General features: G+C 34.8%; 1 protein-coding gene across 1 annotated transcript; it reads left to right on the top strand.

The window, feature by feature from the left end:
* Positions 1-5,133: 5,133 nt before the first annotated feature.
* On the top strand, positions 5,134-25,367 carry LOC112010813 (ion channel CASTOR-like). Its single transcript, XM_065760238.1, is given in 11 exon segments — positions 5,134-5,367; positions 9,177-9,224; positions 9,312-9,515; positions 9,738-9,913; positions 14,713-14,785; positions 21,758-21,856; positions 22,266-22,431; positions 22,434-22,459; positions 22,755-22,847; positions 23,376-23,633; positions 24,667-25,367. Coding segments are annotated over 11 exon segments (1,599 nt in total). The 3' UTR covers positions 24,889-25,367.
* The last annotated feature ends 375 nt before the right edge of the window (positions 25,368-25,742 follow it).

Raw genomic sequence — 25,742 nt, 5'->3', positions numbered from 1 at the left:
CCTTTATATTTTGAATCTGTTAAAATCATTAGGGGTATTTCTTTCATGAACATTGCTTTCTAATCATATTTGATATTGTTGTACATAGACATGACTTTGGAACTAATAATAAGTCTCAAATCATCTTTGTTGTATTGAAAATCTTCTTGTGTAAAGCAGTAGCCATTTCAAGTCATTGGTGGCTACACAGTGGCCAGTGAATTAAGGTGTAGTGTTAGCCTTCAGTTAATAAACTGTTTAGATGTATGATTATTGAAAGGAAAGGAAAAGGAATTCATTTACCAATCCACCCTCAAAAGGATTTGGCAGAATTGGAAAATGATTGTTATTTGATTTATGGGGTTTGTCAGAAGTTTTATCATTTTAATTTAAAAAAGAGCTGCTGTCTTGCTATGCTTTTTTACAAGATTTGCTCAACCTTATTCTCTATTATTGTTTTTACCTTTTTCTTTTAATTCATTTTCAATAATAATGTTTTATGATTTTTATCATGAATAGATAATATATCGTATATGGAAATATGTTTCAAACTAGTGAACTTATTTAAAGAATGTTGTTTCTTTTATTTTGCATGTTTATGAATAATATACGCTGAAACATTGTAAGCATGAGACACAGGTTTTGCTGTCTGTGAATCAAGGAGCTAAGTTTCGTAAAGCTTCAATTGAAACTACTCAACTTGCTTTTGTTTATTAGGAAAATTCTATAGTTTCCACTAGGGGTGTTCGCGGTACAGTGCGGTTTTGGGCCATTTTAGCACCGCATTTGCGGTGCGGTTTAGCTAAAACTATAACTGCACCGTACCTTATTTTTGCGTTCACATGTGCGGTGCAGTGTGGTGTGGTGCAGTTTAAAGTTTAGCCAAAACCATAACCGTCTGCACCTCATTTTTGCGTCACATATACGGTGCGGTATATAAGATGCAGTTTGAATGATTTGAAGTTGATATATTTTTCAAATTTTAGCTTTTTCTACCCAACCAAAGCTAATTTTTCGCTTTGTTTTGGTCCAAGTTTTAAACTATTGAGCTAGTTTTTCTTTATTTTGGGCTAGCTTTCCTAATCAACACTTGCTAGGATTATCAAACTCTTTTTTTTTTTTCTTTTTTTTGAAAACTAGGGTTATTAAACTATTAATNCCCCCAAAAAAAAAACCAGCTTGAGTTATTTCTTCCCTTTTGGTCATTATTTCTCAATAGTTATATTATTAAATTGGCATTTAGCTCATGAACTTGTTGCATTACCTTTCTCTTGAGATTCATTTCTTTCTAAAAACTTTTGATTTTATGCATGTTGTATAGACCTGTTGTTGGCAGAGTAATTAATATCAGTCTACATTAAATTGTGAATATATAACACTAGTTATACGATATTACGATTGGTATTCTATATTTGGCTACTAGTAAAGCTTCTGTCTTGGATAGTTTTTCACTTGACTCAACTTGGCAAAACTTGTTGCCAGAGTCATGTCTGTAATTGCCAGTGAGAGAATGACATTGTGAGTCCAAGATCCACTTGGTGCAGGTTTAGTAATCTGTTTAAAGAGTTTTGGGTTCATGTCCTGTGAATGATAATTGCTATGTTATGAAGTTAACCAAATAAAGACTGTATATATGCATAAAAGAACAAAGAGCAGGAGAGAGAGAGAGAGAGAGAGAGAGAGAGAGATTATATTTGGGCAGAAAGATGATACATAACTTTGAGTACCAGTGTACCATGGTGATGTATCTAAGAGATAAGAGTGATTATCTGCAATTGTATTGTTTTAGATTTTGCAGCTTTTAGTTGAGTTAGCTTCAGTTTGTTGTCTTCAAACTTACATTCATCATTATTTTTCCAAAATATTTATTATTTATTAAGTGATATTTAGCTCATGAATTATGTTGCATCACCGATTTCTGAGATTTGTTTCCCTGAAAATGTATGATTTTGATTTCATTCATTGACACTTTTGGGTAAAGTAATTGGTACTGCAGATATAGAATAATTCTCTTATGTGTGAATATTGTGACTTATAATCTACATTCAACTACTAGTCATTCTGTCATGAATGGGGATGAAAACTAGGGTTATTAAACTATTAATAATATATTTAATATTAAAAATAATTAAATATTTAATATATAGAAAGGGTGCGGTGCGGTTTGTGCGGTTTTCTTATTATAAAACTGCAAACCGCACTGCACCATGCTGTGTGGTGCGGTGCGGTGCAATATTACTTGCGGTGCGGTGTGGTGTGGTTATGCCATTTTGTGGGCAGTTTTGGTGCGGTTTGGTAAACACCCCTAGACTTTCCACAAAGTAGTTCAACCTCTATAATGTTATGTAGTTATTGTCTGATTGTCTGATAAACTTGCTAATCTGTGTATTTCTGTAAAATTTATGCTATGATTGCTCTTTCATATTGAGATGACATTAAGTATTAGCCTAAGCTATCCTCTCAGAAATTTATGGAATGTTATGCCATTATACATTTTCATAGTTCTTTACTTGAAACACATGACTAAAAGTGTGCATTTGTGCCTGCTTTGCTTATAGACTCTCAAAAAATGTACATAAGTAAATGAATGCAATAATTTTATACATTGCATTGTATATTACATAGTTTGAACATTTTTTTTAATAAATTTTTTGACATACTATATTTGTCATTACTAGTTTTTTTGTTGATAAATACTATATTTGTCATAATTGGTTACACACTTACCCTCCCCCATGTTGTCTTTAAGCATAGTATGAAAAAGGTGTCGTGGCTAATAATGGAATATGTTCATTTTGTAGAACAAAGAGCCACATTATGACAATATGATGATGCAAATGTTGAGTTATATCACCTTGCAATCAGCCCAAGCTAGTAGTGATCACTAAGGTATGAAGATCAACTCAAGCTAGTCACTGTTTCTGGTTGTTGGGTTTTTGCTGGGTAAGCTTGAACAACCATTGTTAATTTCTGAAGGTTTTAATGAATACAAATCCTCTGTTGTATCTCATTGATGTACACAACATTATTCTCAGTTTTGACTTCTCTTCTGAGACTGAAAGTGAGAGTTCTGACTTATCTTCTCAGAAAAACTGGGTGCATTATGGGCTTTGAAGTGAAGCTGTGGAGGTTTTGGAGTACTGGTTGAGGTTGAAGTTAAGGATATGGGACTGGGAAAGTGTGGAACTGTAGAAGTAGTTGCCATTATTATTCAATGTTTTTTTTCTTTTTTGAAGGGTGGGATGAGATAACGAGATGGATTTGGTATTGGTTCCCCTCCCGCTTTCTTGATATAGTCTTATCCATGTTGGATGATGGCAACAAGAGAGAGAGAGAGAGAGAGAGAGAGAGAGAGCTGATGATGACTTTGTGATTTGTATGGTATTGTATATTTGTATATCTCCCTCTCTGTTTCTGTTTTAATATTTTAGCTTTGTAATTTCAGTTATTCTTGGTTTGACTGTGATGATTGCAATCAAAACTAGATATATGAACTCTGTTGTGACATCTTTATAGATTGGTGTGAAAATTAGTCATATATGTGTGTGTGTGTGTGAAACTGAGATAGAAGGAGAAAAAAGGGGGGGGGGGGGGGGAATTGATAGCCCTGATAATGAATTGAAAAGGAATCCTCTTCATTCTAGACAAGACAAAGTCTTTTTTTTTTTTTTTGGGACAAGATTTACGACATCATAGATCTAGAAACTCATGAAATTGACTTTATTTAAAACTCACAAAATTGTTTGAAATGAAAATAGATCAAAGTGGATTGAATGGACCAACATGGACCGAAGTGGACTAAATGGACTGAAGTTTACCAAATGAATTGAAGTGATTCGAATGGACTAAATTGGATTGTAATGGACTAAAGTTGACTAATATGGATCAACGTGGAGAGAAATGGGCCGAAGTGGACCATAATTGACAGAATGGACAGAAGTGGAACATAAAAAACTGAATTGGACTGAATAGACCATAATGGACCAAAGTGCACCATAAGGCATTGAAGGACCGAAAGTGGATCATAATGTATTGAATTGAATCGTAATGGAACAATGGACCAAGATGGACCGAAGTGAGTTATAATGGTAAAGTCGCCTAAAGTACTTGTCGCAAAGCATTTACACACCAATTTTTTTTTTTTTGGCTGAAGCCACCATTTTAATTTTAAACAGGTAATATGAGAAATATTCTGCTACGCTATATTGCTATGTGAATTTGAAATTTGGTACACAATTTACGCAAAAATCTATAAACGCAATTACCAAGTAAGTAAATTGTATATAAATCGAAAAAACACATCAAAATGAGCTAACTTTTCTTTGAACACATTGCTTACACGCACCTTCGATTCGAATACAAATTCACAGCCACATTTTTTCTTTCTTTCTTTCAATAACTCCGCAACAATATCTACATACAACTAAAAGCCCAATGTCCTAATGATTAGGACTAAAAGCCCAATGCCCCAATGAATGCAATCAAATAAAGTAGCTAGACTAAAAGCCCAATGTCCTAATGTTACAACTAAAAGCCCAATGCCCCCATGAATGCAATCAAAATAAAGCAGTTGGATTGAACATTTGATGGCCTCTGCTTTTGCTTGAAAGGAGACTATGATGTTGGGTTTTTTTTTTTTTTTTTTTTTTTTGCAAATGCAAATAAAGCTAATAATATGCGCAAAGGTTTAGGCATAGGTTTGGGTTAATCATGCTATCACACGCACTAAAAGAAGATAATCAAGTCGCTGAAAGAAGATAATCGAGACAATACCAACAAAGAGTACGGTAATTAGAACAAGATACCAATCCAGAAACATGGCTATCATCAATATGTAGCCTAAGCCAATACATGAAAACCAACATTTGCAAAAACTCGAGAAGCACGTGGATTTTTTAAGTTCAAGCAACATGCTAGTCAAACCACAGAGGTAAGCCACCAACTAATCAGTTAATACAAGGACGAACAAAACCTTATGGTCCGTTTGGATTGAGGGAGAGGGAGGGAGAGTAGAGTAGAGTAAAGTAGATTTAGCACAAAATTAGCTTATTTTTAGCCAATTCTACTCTACTCCCCTCCACTCCCCCTTCTTCCCCCCTCCATCCAAACAAGCCATTAGTTGAGGAAGATGGATTGGTTAGGTGGAAACCAATAATGGCAGCAGAGGTTTGGGCAGTGAGCATAACGGCCATCTTAGATATCTTAGAAATTTTGATAGACGATTCGTTTTTCCTCTCTATAACTCCACGTTCAGGGTCACCTCAGCCTTCACCCACGCCTCCCCCTCCACCATCACCCCTAAATCTGCCTCCACTTTCCTCTCTTCCACCAGCTTCACCACCATGGTTGCTTCCACTTGTTATAGCATCAACCTTATCACCACCTCTGGCATGTTCGCTTGCTCCAACTTCACCAAGATTAGTCGCTGGCCTCATCTCACTTCTAGCGGCAGTTCCCTCCCCTGCACCATTAACATCACTTTTTCTTAAAATTCTTCCCTGTTTAGATCCTCCCTTCCTCGTGCCTTTTTTTTTTCTTTAGATTGCAACAAGGAGTAGTGTTGTAAGGTAGTCTTTTCGATCTTCTCCAGTAATATTTTGGTATCATCTATTCTTTTATCTATTTTGGTAGTAGACAAAGTGGAACCAGATAGGATACATTTACAAATTGACACTGAGGTCTAGATGAGTAGTAGTGCCAGGTTACTACTCAGCTAGAAGAGGATAAGAGAATGAACCAGCAAAGGTAGCTTTTTGCTAGCCAATGCCAAACAAACCACTAGGTTGACGGTTGTGATTGCAGCATTCAGTGTTGACTACTTCAGCAATATCTTTTTGGGGTGAATCCTTGTCTACATCTCTAGAATGAACAGATGCCACACCACACGTCAAGAAAAAAAAAAACTTAATACAACGAAAAAATTCGTTGCAATAACAACTACTGTCGTTGTAATAGGTGTTATTGCAACGACAAAAAAGTTGTTGCAAGTCGTTGTAGTAAACCCTGAGGCAATAGGTTTATGCGACACTAAATTTTTATTGCAATAAATTTCACATATTGCAACGTTTTACTTTGAAAATCTCGTTGCAATAAGTTGTTATAGCATCAACCCTATCACCACCTCTGGCATGTTTGCTTGCTCCAGCTTCGCCAAGATTAGCCGCCGGCCTCATCTCACTTCTAGTGGTAGTTCCCTCCCCTGCACCATTAACATCACTTTTTCTTAAAATTCTTCCCCTTTTATATCCTCCCTCCCTCTTGCCTTTTTTTTTTCTTTAGATTGCAATAAGGAGTAGTGTTGCAAGGTAGTCTTTTCGATCTTCTCCAGTAATATTTTGGTATCATCTATTCTTTTATCTATTTTGGTAGCGAATAAAGTGGAACCAGATAGGATATATTTACAAATTGACACTGAGGCCCAGATGAGTAGTAGTGCCAGGTTACTACTCAACTGGGAGAGGATAAGAGAATGAACCAGCAAAGGTAGCTTTTTGCTAGCCAATGCCAAACAAACCACTAGGTTGACGGTTGTGATTGCAGTATTCAGTGTTGCTACTTCAGCAATATCTTTTTGGGGTGGATCCTTGTCTTCATCTCCAAAATGAACAGATGCCACACCACACTACAAAAAAAAAGAACTTAATACAACGAAAAAAGTTGTTGCAATAACAACTCCTGTCGTTGTAATAGGTGTTATTGCAATGGCAAAAAAGTTGTTGCAAGTCGTTGTAATAAACCCCAAGGCAATAGGTTTATGCAACACTAAATTTTTATTGCAATAAATTTCACATATTACAACATTTTACTTTGAAAATCTCGTTGCAATAAGTTGATTTTTTTATTAAAAAAAATAATTACAAATTTTTTTAAAAAAATTAAAAATTAAAAATTATTTTTTAAATAATAATTTTTTCCTTAACCTGTTTTGCAATTTAAAAACCATATCTAGGAAATATACAAAAAAATTAAAGATACACATAAAATATGAAAAATTCAAAATACTTCATTTCAATACATATGTCAAAGAATACAAATGTATACACAACTTGTTGAGTTTACATTCAAACACATAGTTTCTAAAAGTATGAAAAAAATTAATACAACATGAAAGAAAAGTTTCTTCTTGAAGGTGTTATCCAAGCATGCTTCACGGCCATTTCATTGACTTTCTACCTATTTTGGGGAAAAAGAAAAGAAAATAAGTATGAAGTTAAAAAAAACATCATATATACAACACAATGACAACAATATACACCATCATTGATTCTAAAAAAAACACACACATACACAACAATACTACTTGAAGACTGTGTAATTAGCTTCTCAAAAAAAAAAAAAAAAAAGACTGTGCAATTAAACAAAGAGAAATCAAATTAAATTTAAAGAAACCAAAAGCTTACCTAAAAGTTAGAGAGAAAATCTTTAAACTGAGAAAGAGACTCTCCAAGGAGACTATGAATTAAGAGAGACTGAAATTTGAGAGAGAAATTTAGAGTTAGTAGATATGAGAGTGAGATGGAAATTTGAGAGATCAAGTTTTGGAGATAGTAGATAAATTTGAATTTTGAGATATGCTTAAGAGAAAGAGGGAAAGTGAAATGAAAAAAAAAAAAAAAAATGGGAAGAAGAAGAAGAAGAAGAAGAAGAGAGGCGTGGGGAGAGGGAGAGAGAGAAATTGAGATGAGAAAACATGGAGATAAATATGGGTGAGAGAAAAGAGGGAAACTAAGATAAAAATAAAAAAGGTAGGCATGAGATAGGGAGAGAGAGAATTTAAGATTAAAAAAAAAAAAAAGCAAAAAATAGGAGATAGAGGTGGGTGAGATAAAGAAGAAAACTAAGATGAAAAAAAAAAAAGAAAAGAAAAAGAAGAGAGATAGGCGTGTGTGACAAGTGTGAGTTAAATTTGAGATAAGAAAACAAAGGAAGATATGCGTGTGCGAGAGAGAAATATTGAGATGAGAAAAAAAAATGTATATACATGGGTGAGAGAGAGGAAATAAATGAAAAAAAAAAAAAAAAAATAGCGCCAATGTCCTAAAATTCTCCCGCTACTCAATTATTCACCTCTATTACATCAACAAAATTTGATGTGAAATAAAGATTTAATCTATTATAACAATATAGTTCAATGTAAAATAAAAGATTACCTATTGCAACAACATATCTCAATATAAAATAAAGGTTACCTATTATAACAATACATTTCGATGTAACATAGTAATTATTGCTACAATCTCATATTGATGTAATAAATTTAAGTTACTATTACAACAACAAAACAACATAGAGATGCAATAGTATATATATATTACCTCTATTTTTTTTTTGGTAATAATACTTGTTGTATTATGTCTTTTTTCTTGTAGTGCCACCAGTATAACGGAGTTTTGGTCGTAGCAGTACTAAGAGCCAAAAGACTAGGCCACAACTGAAAACTGGCAGGCAATAGGAAAGAGGTAGCAGTAGCCCCTTGATTAGATCCGATTCATTTAAGCTATGATTGGAAAAGGCTCGCCCAAAGAAATAAGCAGAAATGGCTTCGGCAGTGCCAATTGCTATAGAAACCATAGCAGAGAATTCTTTATACTGAGAATAGCAAGATCAAGAACAAAGAAGTGAAACCATAGAGAAGTGTGAGATTTTGGAGCTTGAAGGTGGTTATCAATGGCGAAAAAACTATAATAGAAAGTAGAGAGAGAGAGAGAGAGAAAGAAAGATGTTATAGATCAGAAGCTAAAACAAGGAATTCAAATCAAAAGAAAACAATCACAGAAACTGCAAGAAACTTCGAGAAACAGAGAGAATTTTCTGAGTGAAAAAGGAAAATTCTCATTGCTAAAAGCTGTGATTACAAGCACACTAAAATACAAAGGATTACTCTCCTTTTATACTATGGATTATAACTGTAATAGGGAAACTTGCAAAAGAAGCTAACTCTAACCACTTTCCTAAAAAGACTCTAGCAATGATAAATAGCCACGTGTCAACTATAGCCAACCAACTGCTAATACCCTCATGTGCCTTTTCACATGCTTCTCTTTCCTTTTAAAACTACAAGTAGTTGTTTTAATTTCAGATGTACAATGTACTACAGCCTCATTGAACTAATTATTCTTTATTGGATAAGAGCTACCTGATGATAAGACCAATGTGAGCTTCATTAATTTTGTTGACAACTTTTGCTTCATAGGTAGATCATCTGTCTCCAAGGCCCATGCGTTGAAGATGGAAATGCTAACCAGGTCTTCTTGAGTGACAACATTGATATTTTTAATGGTTGATATGAGATAAGATTAAATTGCTATTAACACACATTTGATCTGATACAGAGTGATGCTCGTGCCCTTAGGGCAGTTTTAAGTCTAACCAGAGTTAAGGAAGGGCTTAGAGGACACATAGTTGTGGAACTTAGTGATCTTGACAACGAGGTCCTTGTTAAACTTATTGGTGAAGATCTTGTACAAATTTTTGTGGCTCATGATGTAATTGGTCGTTTGATGAGTCAATGTGCTCGGCAACCAGGACTTGCACAGGTTAATTTCCATTACTCTATACCCTTTAACATTATTTTGATAGTTAGTTTCCTAATGTTAATTTAGTATTTCTTTTTTATATTACTAGTTATTTGAGTTTCATTTATTGCCTTGTATCATCATATTATGCAAATTATTAAGTACTATAATAAAGATTCATTTAATTACTTGTATGGAATATGTTTGTACTTTTTTCCCTTGATGGGTTGTTGTCTATGGCAGATCTGGGAAGACATTCTTGGGTTTGAAAATTGTGAGTTCTACATCAAGAGATGGCAACAATTGGATGGCATGCAATTTGAGGATGTCTTAATTAGTTTTCCTGATGCCATTCCTTGTGGAGTCAAGGTTGCATCATATGGTGGTAAAACTGTTCTTAATCCGGAGGATTCCTATACTACAACAAAAATGTATTTTTAGTGACGAAAAAGTTCGTCACTAAAAGTCTAGTTTTTCGTCGCTAAGGACTTTTAGTGACGAAATCTATTAATTAGCAACGAAACTCATTTCGTCACTGAAACCTCGTTGCTAAAGGTCCTAGCAATGAAAATTTTCTTCTCTAAAAGTCCAATTTTTTTTTTTTTTTTAACTTTTAGCAACGAAAACGTTTCTTCACTAAATGTTTTCCTCACTAAAAACACTATTCAGTGACGAAAATATTTTGTCACTAAAAACACTTTAGTTTATTAAATCATATTTAGTGACGAACAATTTCGTCACTAAAACTATTTTCAAGTACATATGGTGATGAAAAATTCGTCACTAAAACTATTTTAAGAAAATCCAGGGACATATAGCAACGAAAAATTTCATCACTAAAGCCATTTCTTACAAAATCCTATTACATTTAGCAACGAAATATGTCGTCACTAAAACAATTTTTTGTTGCTATATTTGTGACTAAAAAATTCGTCACTAAACCTTATTTTCTATTTTTATTTTTTTCATGACTTTGATATTAACTTGTAACCTGTCATTACATTATTAAAACCTCACATTTGAATAACACATTTACAAAAAAAGATCTATACATTCCACAAGTAAAAAATAAAACAAGTATCCAATTCAAACTCCTTCCATACAATAATTGTTTGCAACACATATAATAACTCAAGATGTTTTATAACAATACAAAAAGTGTAACATAATATAATTAGAACCAACGGAAGATGTCCTCTTATGTCTTCAAGTAATGTCAAAAGTAAATACTCTAAAAGCCACCAATAAGAAATCTGCACAAATATAAAAACAATACTACATTAAAATTGTGAAGTAAAAACACTAACTATGTTATAAGAAACATTTCAAACAATGCATTAAGAGTAGCCACACCAATGAATTAAAATCACAACTTCTAATGTATAAGTTGTAGAAAACAAATATAGATTTTCAAGTGTAATATAATACAATTAGTTTCAAATAATGTATCAAAAAAATAATCATACCATGTAGTGCGAGTCATTGCTAAAATAAAGTACTAACCAATAAATGTTTTAACTTGAAGATGAACTATCCCCATAGGTAAAAGCATAATCATAACCCTTGCTCCTCAAAAAGTTAAGAATATTCTTTTGGACCTCTTCTTGCTTAGCTCACGCCTCTTGCTCCCTAGCTCGCTCCTCTTCTTGCCGATGTATATATTCCACTGAGGAACTACAAGAGACGGTGGTTACTAGAGAAGATGAAGGTCTCATGTCAAGTCCTTTTACAATACCGAACTTCTTCATAAAAACCAAGTTTGAGATCTCCTCTTGTGTAAGGGGAATTGCATTAGGATCTTGACAATGATCCTCTTGCACTTTGAGAATAGTTTCCTATCATTTGAAAGAGAGAAAGAAACAAACAATCACAACATTAATACTACATATGTTATAGGGATGGAATTATACACATACATATGTTTCTTCATCCTCAGAGTGTATCCACATATTTGTATTTGGATTGAAATGAACATTTTTGAAGATTTTTGCCAATTCAGGAACTTGACCACCATTATTATTTGTCTAATTAATTAACATTCGAGTATTAGATAGATATAGTTAATTAATCACAACATGTAATATATTAAGGTTTAAGAAAATGAAAAACATGCACCTTCTCATCAGCACTAACAGCAAGTACCTTTGTCCAGCATCTATGTTTTCCTGAAGTTTTGTTCTTATTTTCAAAGTTCTTTCTTGATTTTTCCTAATAAAGAAAATTCAAGATATTTATTAGATCATGAATAAAACAGTATACATTTACCTCATCTAAGTATTAAATTAATCATTTGACAACATAATATAGTAAACATTGGATAATAATAATATACGCATAAATAATTTACCAGCCAATCCTTATTGGTCCATTTCCCATCAATGAGTCCATTGTTCAAATCAATGCTACCTTAATAAAATAAGGACAACTCATGCATAATATATTCTAATATCTAATTCATGAATGCACAGCTCATGCTATCTCATTCATGAATGCACAAGTCTATATTAATACTTTAAAAAATATACATTGCATACTCAAACACTCCCAATATGAATTTAAACCACCTTATAATACTATGCAAGCCACCCGCTTGCTCTAACACAACAACTCACCACAAAACCAATCACAAACATCACAAGCATAGAGTGTTTACAAGTATTGAAATCAATTAAAGTACTATTCATCACATCTAATCAACAAGGTCCATTCACATTTGCAAGAAATTAAAAACATTCCCAATATGAATTTAAACCACCTTATAACACCATGCAAGCCACCCGCTTGCTCCAACACAACAACCCATCATAAGCATAGAGTGTTTACAAGTATTGAAATCAATTAAAGTACTATTGATCACATCTAATCAACAAAGTCCATTCACATTTGCAAGAAATTAAAAAAAACTCCCAATATAAATTTAAACCACCTTATAACATCATGCAAGCCACCCTCTTACTCCAACGTAACAACCTACCACAAAACCAATCACAAATATCACAAGCATAGAGTGTTTACAAGTATTGAAATAAATTAAAGTACTATTCATCACATCTAATAAAAAAGGTTCATTCACATTTGCAAGAAATTAAAAACACTCTTAATATGAATTTAAAACACCTTATAACACCATGCAACCTACCCGCTTGCTCCAACACAACAACTCACCACAAAACCAATTACAAACATCACAAGTACAATGCTTACAAGTATTGAAATTGAATAAAGTAATACTCATCACATCTAATTAACATGTTTCATTCACATTTCCAAGAAATTAAAAACACTCCCAATATGAATTGAAACCACCTTATAACACCATGCAAGCCACTTGCTTGCTCCAACACAACAACCCACTACATCCAATCACAAACATCACAAGTATAGAGTTTTGTAGGTATTTGAACAGATTTTACTTACTATAATTAAGCTAAGTGTACAAGTCTGATTTGTTGGCTAAGTTTTGGTCTTTGACTTTCACAAATCTAAGCCTTTTTCTATTCCCCCACAGCAACCCAAACAATCACTAACCTTGTCATCACATTCAACCAAAAACCATTAAATTTCTAATAATACTCAAACTAATAAATAAAAAAACATAATTTTGTATCTATTAAACGGTGTATTAATCTTAAATTATAAATATATGGGATTGGGTCAATCACACAATTGTGTAGAGAAGTGCTTCTATAAAGTAAACCAACAAGACCACATTGCCTCTTCCGGACTGACCTGGCTCGAATCCATGAATGAGACATACCCAAATGTTTTGGTTATTCTAATAGCCACCCACTATTCATAGAAACACACACATATACAGTTCCCAATCCTTGCACCAAATACTCCAACTACAACGTACAAAATGAATATCAATATGAGTATAGCATAAAAAGCACAAGCACAACAATGTAATGAAACAAAATTATAAATATATTACACAAATTTTATTAAAAACATCTGCCATATTTAATACATTTTTTATAAATATTAAATCTATATAATAAATTTTCATGATTTTTATGTACTAAATAAATTTTGATATAAAATATGGAAAAGGCTTATTGGAATTTTTTTAATGGAATCTTAAAGAATGACAAAGCTAGCAACTAGTTTCTTTTTCATAGTTCTCAGAAAAAAAAAATTTGAAAATTAAAATAAATAAAATTAAAATAAATTGAGAAGTCAAGGGGCTTACAAGCAAGAGTCCGAATGGGTGCCAGAGCTCGAATCGTCACAAATGGGTGTGCATCGATGATGGTTGCCGAAACCATTGCGAATGGGTTCCTATCGGCATTGGTTGCTGAAACCATCGCGAATGGGTTCGTAACGGCGTTGGTAGCCGGTACCGTCATGAATGGGTTGGTTTTGTGGTTATCGATAGTGACGACTTTGAAACCATCGCAGATGGGTTCATATCGGTGTTGGTCGTCGGAACCGTCGCGAATGGGTATGCGGTTATCGGCAACGGTTGGCTTCCTTTAAATCGGCGATAGTTGGCTTTCTTCAAAATGGCAATGGCTGGCTCTTATCAGCATTGACCTGGGTATTTTTGGTTTGGGAAAACTCTAAAAGAGTCAAGCTGGGTTTTTTTTTTTGACCGAAAAGATAGAGTTAGCTGGGTATTGAAATGGGGCCGATTTGATGTCCTTATAGTGAGGTCTTTAGCGACGAATTGTTCCGTCACTATTGCTTCCTCTTTGTTGCAAAAGGTATTAGGCTTTTAAGTTTTTAGCGACAAAGGTCAATTTCGTCACTAAAGAACCCAGATTTTGTAGATATTTTTAGAGACGAAATTCATACATCATTGCTATAGCATACTTTTAGTGACGAATTGTGATTTCGTCTCTAAAACAATGATGTGCAAAACTATTATCATTTTTAGTGACGACTATTTTTCGTCGCTAATTCTTCCTTATAGTGATGAAAGTATTTTCGTCACTAATACTATCCACAGCAATACCTACAATGACGAAATATTTCGTCACTAAAAATTTCAACATTCAGCGACAAAATATTTCGTCGCTATAGATTAATTAAGCTCGTGCCAAAGTTTCCCTCTACTAGCGCCCATCTTTCAAATCACAATAGCGACGAAAAATAATTTTCATCACTAAATGTTATAACTTTTTTCATTATTAGTCTGTATTTTTAGCGACGAAAAATATTTCCTCACTAATTTTCATCACTAAAAATACATTTTGTTGTAGTGCTATGTCCTACAACTACAAGAAGGCGATAATGTTCTTGTTATAGCTGAGGATGATGACACCTATTCTCTAGCAACACTGCCTACGGTGCTTACATTTTCCTTGGAACATATAGATTTCAAATAAATTGCTTGATATTTTGCTAGTTTGTTTTATTTATTTATTTATTTTTTTGTTTAGTGGCATAGTTGAGGTATTTTGTTGTGGGAGACTTAGTTCACTTCACTTACCATGCACACATACAGAAGAAAAAGAAATGCTTTAATTAGTTTTTGTCCACATCAGGTGATATTCAAACCCTTCGATTAAAAAGGGAAAGGAAGCAACAAATAGACTTAGAAAAAAGTAACTGTCTGAAGTAGGAAAACATTTCTATGACTTGGCTAAGAGCAAATATAGGCTATACGGTTGATTTGGTAGTCAACATTACAAGAAGCCAATGATCAATATCTCTTGGAGAAATACAGATCTGCTTCAGCATATTGCAATATTTCTATTGTATTGAACTATATGCTTTTCTAGTGTTCAAGTGAAATTGTCCATTGGACTACACTGGAACAGCTATGCCAATAATTTTTCATTGAGAATTTGATTGTTACTTGCATTTGGCTAGATGTTAGGTTCAAATTATATTTATTAAAAAAAAAATTGTTTCCCCCTCATAAACTTCAGTCTTTGGTTATTGGCTGATCTTTTCCTCTAAAAAGGATTTCCCAGACATAGTTCAGTGTACATGCAAGAAAGATAAATATTGCAACAATATAATTGTAGCTTCACTAAAAGGTTTTACCATTTATACGTTGTGCATGTTTGTTTGTTGTTGTTGATGTGGACTGTGTGGCTTGTATTGCCAAGCCCAAGTCAACACAAGTTTACCAAATACTTGTTGTATTAGGAGTCCAAGGCAGCCGGCCTAACATATATCCCTATATATATATATATATATGTTATTAGTTATGACAATAGAGATAATTCCTAATAACCTAGCAAGTGTAGCCGTGTGAGAGAGTAATTCCTAAAAACCTAGTAGCAGTCACATAAGAAGAAGAATAGTGTTTTCTTCTCTTGTGGGTGAGAGAGAGTTAGGGTGTATTGGGATTTGGGTTTCTTGAGAGTGTTCTTATGCACTATTGTATCTCCCTATTTTTATAGTGAAATTTCTCCATCATCGCCGTGGAGGTAGGTAGTTTGTCGAACCACGTAAATTCTTGTGTTCCTTGTGTGTGCTTGTTATTTAATTTCCTCTTATTTACTATTATTGATTTAAGTCCTGGGGTGCTATCTGCACTACAAGTGGTATTAGAGCTAGGTTAGGATTCAATCCTTTGAATACAGTAAAAATGTTAAGCACAAAGTATAATGTGAAAAGTTTTGTGGTAAGGGAAATTTTTCACTTTGACAAAGGCAGATGAAGGATCTCCTAATTCAATAAGGAGTTCACAAGGCCTTGCTTGGGAAGGAGAAGAAACCAAAAATGATGAAGGATATAGAATGGGTAGAGATGGATGAGAAAGCAACTAGCGCTATTCGTCTCAACCTAGGTGATGAAGTTATTCACAACATCCTAGAAGGTTTGAGAAAAAACTAAAAGGTCTTTATATGAGAAAGAATCTGACGAACAAGTTGTACGTGAAGAAGCAACTATATAGTTTGCAAATGAATGAGGGTTATGATCTGTTGAAGCATCTCAACACGTTTAACATGTTGAACACCCAAATGTCAAGTTTTGGGGTGAATTATTAGCATCGCTTCCTACTTCTTTTGATTATCTAGTGACTACGTTGATGTACGGGAAAGAGACTATAGTACTCGAGAAGGTGATTGGTGCTCTCTTGTCACACATGAAGATGAAGCAAGATGGTGATGGTTCTCAGGCTAATGGACTTATTGTAAAGTCTGAGTCAAGTAATAGGGATACAAGCAGGTCAAGAGGACGAAACTCCAACATGAACAAATCACAGTCTAAATCACATGCAAAGAAAGATGTATAGTGCTTTTATTGTCATAAGAAAGGGCACTAAAAGAATCAATGTAAAGAGTTGAAAGAGCATTTAGAGGAGAAGAAGAATGGTAAGAAGCCCCTAGAATTAGCTAGTGTTGCTGAAGAAACATCAGATGGTAGTGAAGTTGGTGTTGATTTACTTTCAATTTCATCAAGTAATAATGTTCTACTGGAATCTTGGGTTTTAGATTCAGCATGCTCATATCATATGACTCCAAAGAAGGATTGGTTTGACACGTATAAGCCTTACAACGGTGGTATGGTCCAAATGGATAATGATGCTACATGCCCAATTATTGGGATTGGTACCACGAAGATTAAGATGTTTGATGGAGTTGTGAGAGTTCCTAGTAATGTCAGACATGTTCCAGATCTTAGAAAGAATTTAATTTCTTTAGGAGTATTAGATTATTTGGGATATTCATACTCATCAAAGTGTGGAATCATGAAGATTACCAAAGGTGCTTTGATGGTGATGAAGGGACAGAAAATAAGCACGCTTTACAGAATGATTGGGAACACAGTTGCAGGAAGAGTTGCAGTCACCACTCTGGTAGAGTCCAGCACTGACGACACAAAATTACAACATATGCGACTTGGCCATATTGGTAAACATGGTATGTTAGCGTTGCACAAAAGAAATTTATTGAAGGGGGTGAAGACATGCAAGCTAGACTTCTGCAAGTATTGTGTGTATGGGAAGCAGCATAGAGTCAGTTTCAAGACTAGCTCTCATACAAGTAAGAGTGTTCTTGACTACATTCATTCAAATGTTTGGGGTCCAGTATCAGTTTCTTCTTATAGTGGTGCTCAGTATTTTGTCAGTTTCATTGATGATTACTCTAGAAATGTATGGATTTATTTTATGAAGCATAAGTCTGGTGTGCTTGGCATATTTAAAAAGTGGAAAGCACAGGTTGAGAATCAGACTGGCAAGAAAATAAAATACCTTAAAACTAATAATGGACTAAAGTATAGAGATAAAGAATTCATAAGATTTTGTGAATTAGAAGGCATTACTCATCTCTTCACAGTGAAAGGAACTCTACAGCAGAATGGGGTTGAATGCAAGATTGCCTAAGGTATTCTAGGCAGAGACAGTTAACATAGCAAGTTTCATTATTAATAGATCTCCATCATCAGCCATAGATTTCAAGATTCCAGAAGAGGTTTGGTCAGGTAGACGAGTTGATTATTGGAGTCTAAAAATCTTTGGTTGTCCAGCTTATGTGCATGTGCAGAGCGAAGAGCGTTCTAAATTGGATTCGAAGTCAAGAAAATGCGTATTTTTTGGTTTTGAAAAAGGTGTTAAAGGCTACAGGCTCTGGGATCCAATCTCAAAGAAAACGGTGATTAGCAGAGATGTCATATTTGATAAAGCCTTTATGTTGAAACAGAATGAAGCAAAGACATGTGATGATAGTCCATAGGAGAAATTAACTGTTGAGGTGGAGTTTGATGAGAATAGTTCTCCTAGTGATAAGGGTGATGCTGAGATTGATCCACAGCAGCAACAAGAAGAGTCATATTCAATTGCTAAAGGTAGAGAGAAGCGGGTTCACAAAGCACCACAGAGATATGGCTTTGAAGACATGGTTAGTTTTACTCTCGTAATTAGCGTTGGAGATCCATTCACTTTCAAGGAGGCTACAAATAGGAAAGACAATGATAAATGGCTTGTAGCAATGTTAGAAGAGATTGAGCCACTATAGAAGAATAAGACTTGGGAATTAGTGAAATTGCCCAAGGGAAAGAAGGCTATTGGTTGAAAGTGGATATTCCGCAAGAAAAAAGCATCGTCAGAAAAGGAAGGTGAAAATTTCAAGGCACGGTTAGTGGCTAAGGGTTACTCACAGAGAGAAGGAATTGATTATAATGAGATTTTTCACCAGTTGTGAAGCACGCCTCAATTCGAGTAATCCTAGGACTTGTGGCAATGCATGACATGGAGTTAGAGCAGCTAGATGTGAAGACCACATTCCTCCATGGAGATTTAGAAGAAGAGATTTACATGCAATAACCCGAAGGCTTCAAAGAACCTGGCAAGGAAGATTATGTTTGTCTGTTGAAGAGATCATTATATGGCTTGAAGCAGTCTCCCAGGAAATGGTACAAACGGTTTGATTCATTCATGGTCACACATGGGTACATGCGCTACAAGTATGACTGTTGTGTTTATTTTAGAGTACTTGCTAATGGCTCTTATATATTTCTTGCTCTATATGTTGATGATATGTTAGTAGCTGCAAACAGTAAGCAAGAAATTGTGAAGTTGAAGTCTTTGTTGAGTAGTGAATTTGACATGACGAATCTTGGAGCTGCTAAGAAGATCCTTGGGATAGAAATTCATCGAGATAAAGGGTCTGGTATATTATGGTTATCTCAAAAGGGATATCTTAAGAAGGTGTTAGAGAGGTTTAGTATGCTTGATGCAAAACCTGTTTGTACACCGCTTTCTGCCCATTTTAAATTGTCCGCACAGTTATGTCCAAGTTCATATGAGGAGTCAAAGTATACGTCTAAAGTGTCATACGCGAATGCAGTTGGGTGTCTCATGTATTTAATGGTATGCACTAGGCGTGATATTTCTCATGCAGTCAGTGTGGTCAGTAGGTATATGGCAGATCCAGTCAAAGAGCATTGGAATGCAGTAAAGTGGATCTTTAGATATCTTACAGGCACTCATGATTTCAGTATCCTATTTGATTAGAGAGCTAGTACAGAAGCTGTGGGTTATGTGGATTCCGACTATACAGGGGACCTTGATTCTAGAAAGTCCATGACAGGCTATGTGTTTAGGTTTGCTGGTGCCCCAATTTGCTAGAAGTCTACACTACAAGATGTAGTTGCTTTATCCACTACATAAGCAAAATATATGGCGATGACAGAGGCAAGAAAAGAAGTTGTTTGGCTTAATGGACTGGTTAATGAGCTTGGCTTCAAGTAGGATAGCATGGTGCTACATTGTGATAGTCTGAGTGCAATTCATTTGGTGAAGAATCAGGTATATCGTGCAAGAACAAAGCATATTGCTGTGCGGTTTCACAAGATCAGAGAATGAGTTTCATTTGGTGATATTTCTTTATTGAAGATTCTCACTAGTGAGAATGTGTTTGATATGTTAACAAAGCCAGTTCCAACAGACAAGTTCAGGCACTGCTTAGACTTAATTGGTGTTTGCAGCTTGTGAGCCTTTAAGGACTAAGGTGGAGGCGATGGAGGAATTTGCTCGTGTAGCTTGATCAATTCAAGCCAGGGTGGAGATTTGTTGATGTGGGCCGTGTGGCTTGTATTGCCAAGCCCAAGTCAACACAAGTTTACCAAATACTTGTTGTATTAGGAGTCCAAGGCAGCCGACCTAATGTATATCCCTATATATATGTTATTAGTTACGGCAATAGAGATAATTCCTAATAACCTAGCAAGTGCAGCCATGTGAGAGAGTAATTCCTAAAAACCTAGCAGCAGCCACATAAGAAGAAGAGTAATGTTTTCTTGTCTTGTGGGTGAGAGAAAGTTAGGGTGTATTGGAATTTGAGTTTCTTGAAAGTGTTCTTGTGCACTATTGTATCTCCTTATTTTTATAGTGAAATTTCTCCATCGTCATTGTGGAGGTAGGCAGTTTGCCGAACCACGTAAATTCTTGTGTTCTTTGTGTATGCTTGTTATTTAATTTTCACTTATTTATTGTTATTGATTTGAGTCCTGGGGTACTATCTGCACTACAATTGCCAATGAACTCTAGTTCAAATGGCACTTCTTCTTTTTGCAAGAGTTGAATGCGGGTAAGGTTTTGAGATCAAAACCCACTAGATGTATGTGTAACTTATCAATTAAAAAAAAAAATTGTCCCTTTTTGTTGTTATATTCCATAAAATTGAGGTGCCAATGCTTATACCATCACAATAACCTAATCAAATTAGATAGGTCTACCACCTAATAGGAAATAAAGAGTTGTTGAATGCACTTGAAGTTTTTAAACAAACCCATCTACTTGACCAATTAAATTTTATAATCATGTGGGTTGTCCCTACTTGATCTCTTAAGTCTTAAGTGGTGTGTAGTGCTGTCGGATCTGCCAACCTATGTATGTCTTGATTGTGTATTGTATACATAACTGTACTTTGACGATGGTGCCCATTGTTAATGCAAAGGTAGTCATTTCCATTGTACTTAGGCAGTTTGCCGAATTACGTAAATTCTTGTGTTCTTTGTGTTTGTTTGTTATTTAATTTCCGCTTATTTACTGTTATTGATCTGAGTCCTAAGGTGCTATCTGCACTACAATTGCGAATGAGCTCTAGTTCAAATGGCACTTCTTCTTTTTGCAAGAGTTGATTGCGGGTAAGGTTTTGAGTTCAAAACCCACTAGATGTGTGTAACTTATCAATTAAAAAAGAAAAAAAAAAATTGTTTGTTTTTGTTGTTATATTCCATAAAATTGAGGTGCCAATGCTTATACCATCACAATAACCTAATCAAATTAGATAGGTCTACCACCTAATAGGAAATAAAGAGCTGTTGAATGCACTTGAATTTTTAAACAAACCCATCTACTTGACCAATTAAATTTTATAATCATGTGGGTTGTCCCTACTTGATCTCTTAAGTCTTAAGTGGTATCGGATCTGCCAACCTATGTATGCCTTGATTGTGTATTGTATACATAACTGTACTTTGACGATGGTGCCCATTGTTAATGCAAAGGTAGTCATTTCCATTGTACTAAATATGATTTGACAAACTAAATACAGGAGGAAATAGAATAAATGTAATGTTTTTGGGACCAAATGACATCTCTCTCATAACTGACAACTGATGGAGGGGGAAGTCATAACTTCAATCTAATACGAGAGCATGATTTGTGTTTTCTTGTTAAATTAAAGTTAATAAGTCATAGTTAGGCCAATCAAACTAATATAAATAAATATAAAATAAACAATAAATAAAAGATCTTCTAATTTGTGCACATTGGAATGATGCCTACCATGGAGTTCAAGTGAATGAGGCATACCATAATTAAAACTTACAAAAGTATGATCAATCTAATCGTTCAGGTCAAAGTAGCATCATTCAAAAACATTGCCCGACCAGCAAGAAAGTCACAGAAGATTCTACTTTGTGGATGGAGGAGGGACATTGATGATATGATTGTGGTAAGTTCTTTCTACTGAAGCCCCTAATTCCATCTTCTTTTGGCCTAAATGCTGCAGGTTTGGGGAGGAAGTCTACCCAAAGATTTTTTTTTGTTCCAAAATCTACAGAAAAGATACTTTTATGTGGTTGGCAATGAGATATGGAGGATATGATTATGGTAATGTAACACAAAATCTGCAATCATGCTCCCAATACTTCTTGGGCGCAGTTCTTGGTATAAACGAAATGGTAGTAATCATGTCAAAAACTTTTTTTCTTTTTAAAATTTTTTTATTTTAATCTTCATAACCAGGACACTTGTAAATTAGTTTTTACTAGCTTTCCCTGTCTTCACTTGCTATATTTGCTTTGGCGATGCAGTAGAACAATTGAAATACTCAACTTTCATTTATTCATCAATGTTTTAAGGTATTGGATGCGTTTCTAGCCCCTGGTTCAGAGCTTTGGATGTTCAATGATGCTCTTGAAAAGGGGAGGGAGAAGAAGCTTACTGATGGTGGACTTGACATAAACCGATTGGTGAATATATCCTTGGTTCATTGCGAGGGAAATGCTGTAATATGGCGTCATTTAGAAGCCTTCCCCTGCAATCTTTTGATTCAGTAAGTAGCTTTAAAATTTAGCTTCTCCTTTATAAACATTTGCACTAGGGTGGCATTCAGGAACAATTTTCATAGTTAATGAGATTGAGGACTTGTGATTCTTGTGGAAGTATTGGCACCACCAACAGGATCTCCCCTGGGAAAGAACTCATTGGATTAATGTAACAATGTCAGTGGTCTACGGCATACCTCTCCTGAACAGTGCCATAATTTTACCTTCTTAATGCAGTAAATCAGGCTGTGAGAATCATAAATTAGGTTTACAATATTTTGATGTAGTTTCTGGTCTTTACAGATCTTGATTCTGGCTGATGAATCTGTGGAAGATTCTGCAATTCAAGCCGATTCCAGATCTCTTGCCACATTACTATTAATTCGTGACATTCAGGTAGTTTCCTTAAAATTTGATCTTCTAATGGACCTTTGTGAACCTTATTAAAATCGTTCCCTCTTTTGCATTATTTCTTCTACTTTAATATTTCCTATTAGAGTGTTCCATTTTAGTAATGAGTTATTCTGATTATGATGATCAATTCTACTTATACCTGTCTGCTTATCCATCAGCTTTAAACTTAGCTCTTCAAATTTGTTCCTAATATCACCCATCTCAATGCTTTCTATACTTTGGATGTTTTGGCATTATTTCTAGACCAACAATGGACTCAAGAATCAGATTAGAGTTCAAACATTCTATAACCTTTTTCCAATACTTGTATAGAATTTGCTGGATAATGTTGGGTTGCGTTCCTTGTCCATAATTTGAGACTAAGAGTAGGCCAGGATTTGAAATAGATGCTTCTTTCTTTGTTGCACTATTGAGATTAGTGTTAGATAGTATATCACAGTGCTTGCCAATGAGATTGAGTTATGATTCATCTCTCACCCTTTCATCAATTCTGAGCAATTTTTTTTCCAGGCAAAACGTCTTCCATTCAAAGACACTCAAGTTCATAGAAGAAGCTTCTCACAAGGGTCTTGGATAGGAGATATGCAGCAAGCTTCAGATAAATCAGTTATAATCAGTGAAATTCTGGATCCAAGGAGAAAAAATTTATTATCCATGTCAAAGATTAGCGATTATGTTTTATCAAATGAGCTTGTCAGCATGGCACTGGCCATGGTTGCAGAGGATCGACAAATAGATGATGTATTAGAAGAGCTCTTTGCTGAGGAGGTAGTCTTCTTCTGATGATATAATGAGATATGCACACACAATATATAGAAAGCTTGCAATGAATGCACATGAAACTTTTTAAATTGTTCACATGTGGATCCTCGTGCGCATATATTTGTATTTAAGATCTACAAAAACACTCGTCAAAGGCCACAAATAATTGAGACGCCAGATTGTTTCCACAGCTGACCAAATTTGTGCCACTGCCCAGGTTGTATGACAAATTTCTGGTGTTAAAATTCCTTAAAAGTTTGTTCCTTTGGGGGGCTGATTCTTTTATGAGCATAAGTTAATGGACTTCCTATAGTAATAGAGAAGTTTCTCTTAGAAATGGCATACATTAACCGGACCCTTATTTTAATATCCTCAAAAAGCCTGCAGAAATTCCATTTTAACTAAATTATGGATTATCTAGTAGTTTCCCAACTACATAACTGTTAGGCCTGGTAAACTTTGCTTTGACTTTTGATGTTTGAACAATAATCTTTCTTTGATGTTCTTGTAGCCTTTGTTAGTTGCAACATTATATTTTTCCTCTTCGTTTCTCTATTCCATATGGTTTTATCAGTTGCTTTCTCTTTGTGCTGTAAGATATCTGTGCCTGTTTTTCTTTCATGGTGTTATCAAGTATACCAAAACTGAGAAACAAAAATGTTATGGATTCATTTGGACAACAAACACCGTGGGAGGCCGGAAGCATGTTGGCCTAATTGTCAATTTTGAACAATACCCAATCCCTCCTCTTTCAATTGAGAGAGCTTTATAATATGTGAATATGCATCTAAATCTTTGAAACGGAAGAAAATGCCACCAAAAAAAAAAAGGAGGGGGGAAAATAGGAACATTAGGTGTGAATATATTGATTGGGTGTTAACACATGCTTTTGTCTAGTGCTTCAGGGGTCCATGCCTTAGTAATACTATCCATGTAAATGGGTTGCATACTTTACTCTGTTTATCTATCAATACACACACACACACACACGCAGAGAGTTACCTGTATAATCAATCATAAACGTTTTGGCTTTTATCAGGGGAATGAGATGCATATAAGACAAGCAGATCTCTATCTTTGTGAAGGGGAGGAATTGAGTTTCCATGAGATACTCTTACGAGCCCAACAAAGGAGGGAGATTGTGATTGGTTATTGTTTTGCCAATGCCGAGAGAGCTGTCATCAATCCCCCTGCTAAAAGCGAGAGACGAAGGTGGTCACTGAAGGATGTATTTGTGGTAATTGCTGAGAAAGATGAGTGATGAAATAGGGTATCCTTGAAAGGTAAGAAATTTTGTTTATAATCAGGATAGGATTGAAGACCTTAGTCTCCAAAGTCATTGAGATTGTAAATTTACTGATGGCCTGCAAGAGAACAGACCAACAATCCCATCTAGATTTCCTGTCCCAGAAATCAACCTCAAATTTTGACTGGTATTCCAGATAATTTCCTGATCAGATGGAAAAGAGCAACTCAAATTTAATGCCCACCTCTCTCTGTATTTCATTAATCATAGTGATTGCTTTACATTAGTCAGTTGTATAGCATCCGTCTATATACCATCACTGTAAATAAAGTTGAAAAAATTGCCATGTTCTTCCTTATCCTGCCTGCAAATGTGGTTTAAGGATTTGAATCCCTCATTTGCATTCCTATGGTAGCTTTTATGTTTATGGCTGTAAATGGATTGAATTTTTTATACTGTATCAATTATTTGAATCAAGTAGACTTTTGTAATTCTTTGTGTGGTTTCTTTTCTCTCTGTCTCCGTAGCATATACGATAGAGCTGTGTTTGTATTTCTTTTCATAATTCTTTAAGGATAATCTGGTATTTGAAAATTGAAGATAACAAAGGTTCTATGGTTTTCCTGCTTGTTAGATCATCTGCTTTACAAACCAAACTCAAAGCTTTAAGCCAGAGCATAATAGAACGAAGGTTTGAGTTGTTCAAAAAATTATTAGCCATACACCCAAAGTGAATCTATTAAATCAGAGTCGTCGGACATATTTGACGGCCTACCCTGCCTAATAAGAAATAGAAAATGAGATTTCAAACTATAAACAACTCTTGCGAATTATGTGATGTATTTGGAGGGAAAAATGCTCAAAGTGCA

The sequence above is a fragment of the Quercus suber genome, unplaced genomic scaffold (genome assembly GCF_002906115.3).
Source record: "Quercus suber isolate HL8 unplaced genomic scaffold, Cork oak 2.0 scaffold_359, whole genome shotgun sequence".
Lineage (NCBI taxonomy): Eukaryota > Viridiplantae > Streptophyta > Magnoliopsida > Fagales > Fagaceae > Quercus > Quercus suber.
This window is presented reverse-complemented; position numbering and strand designations above follow the sequence as displayed.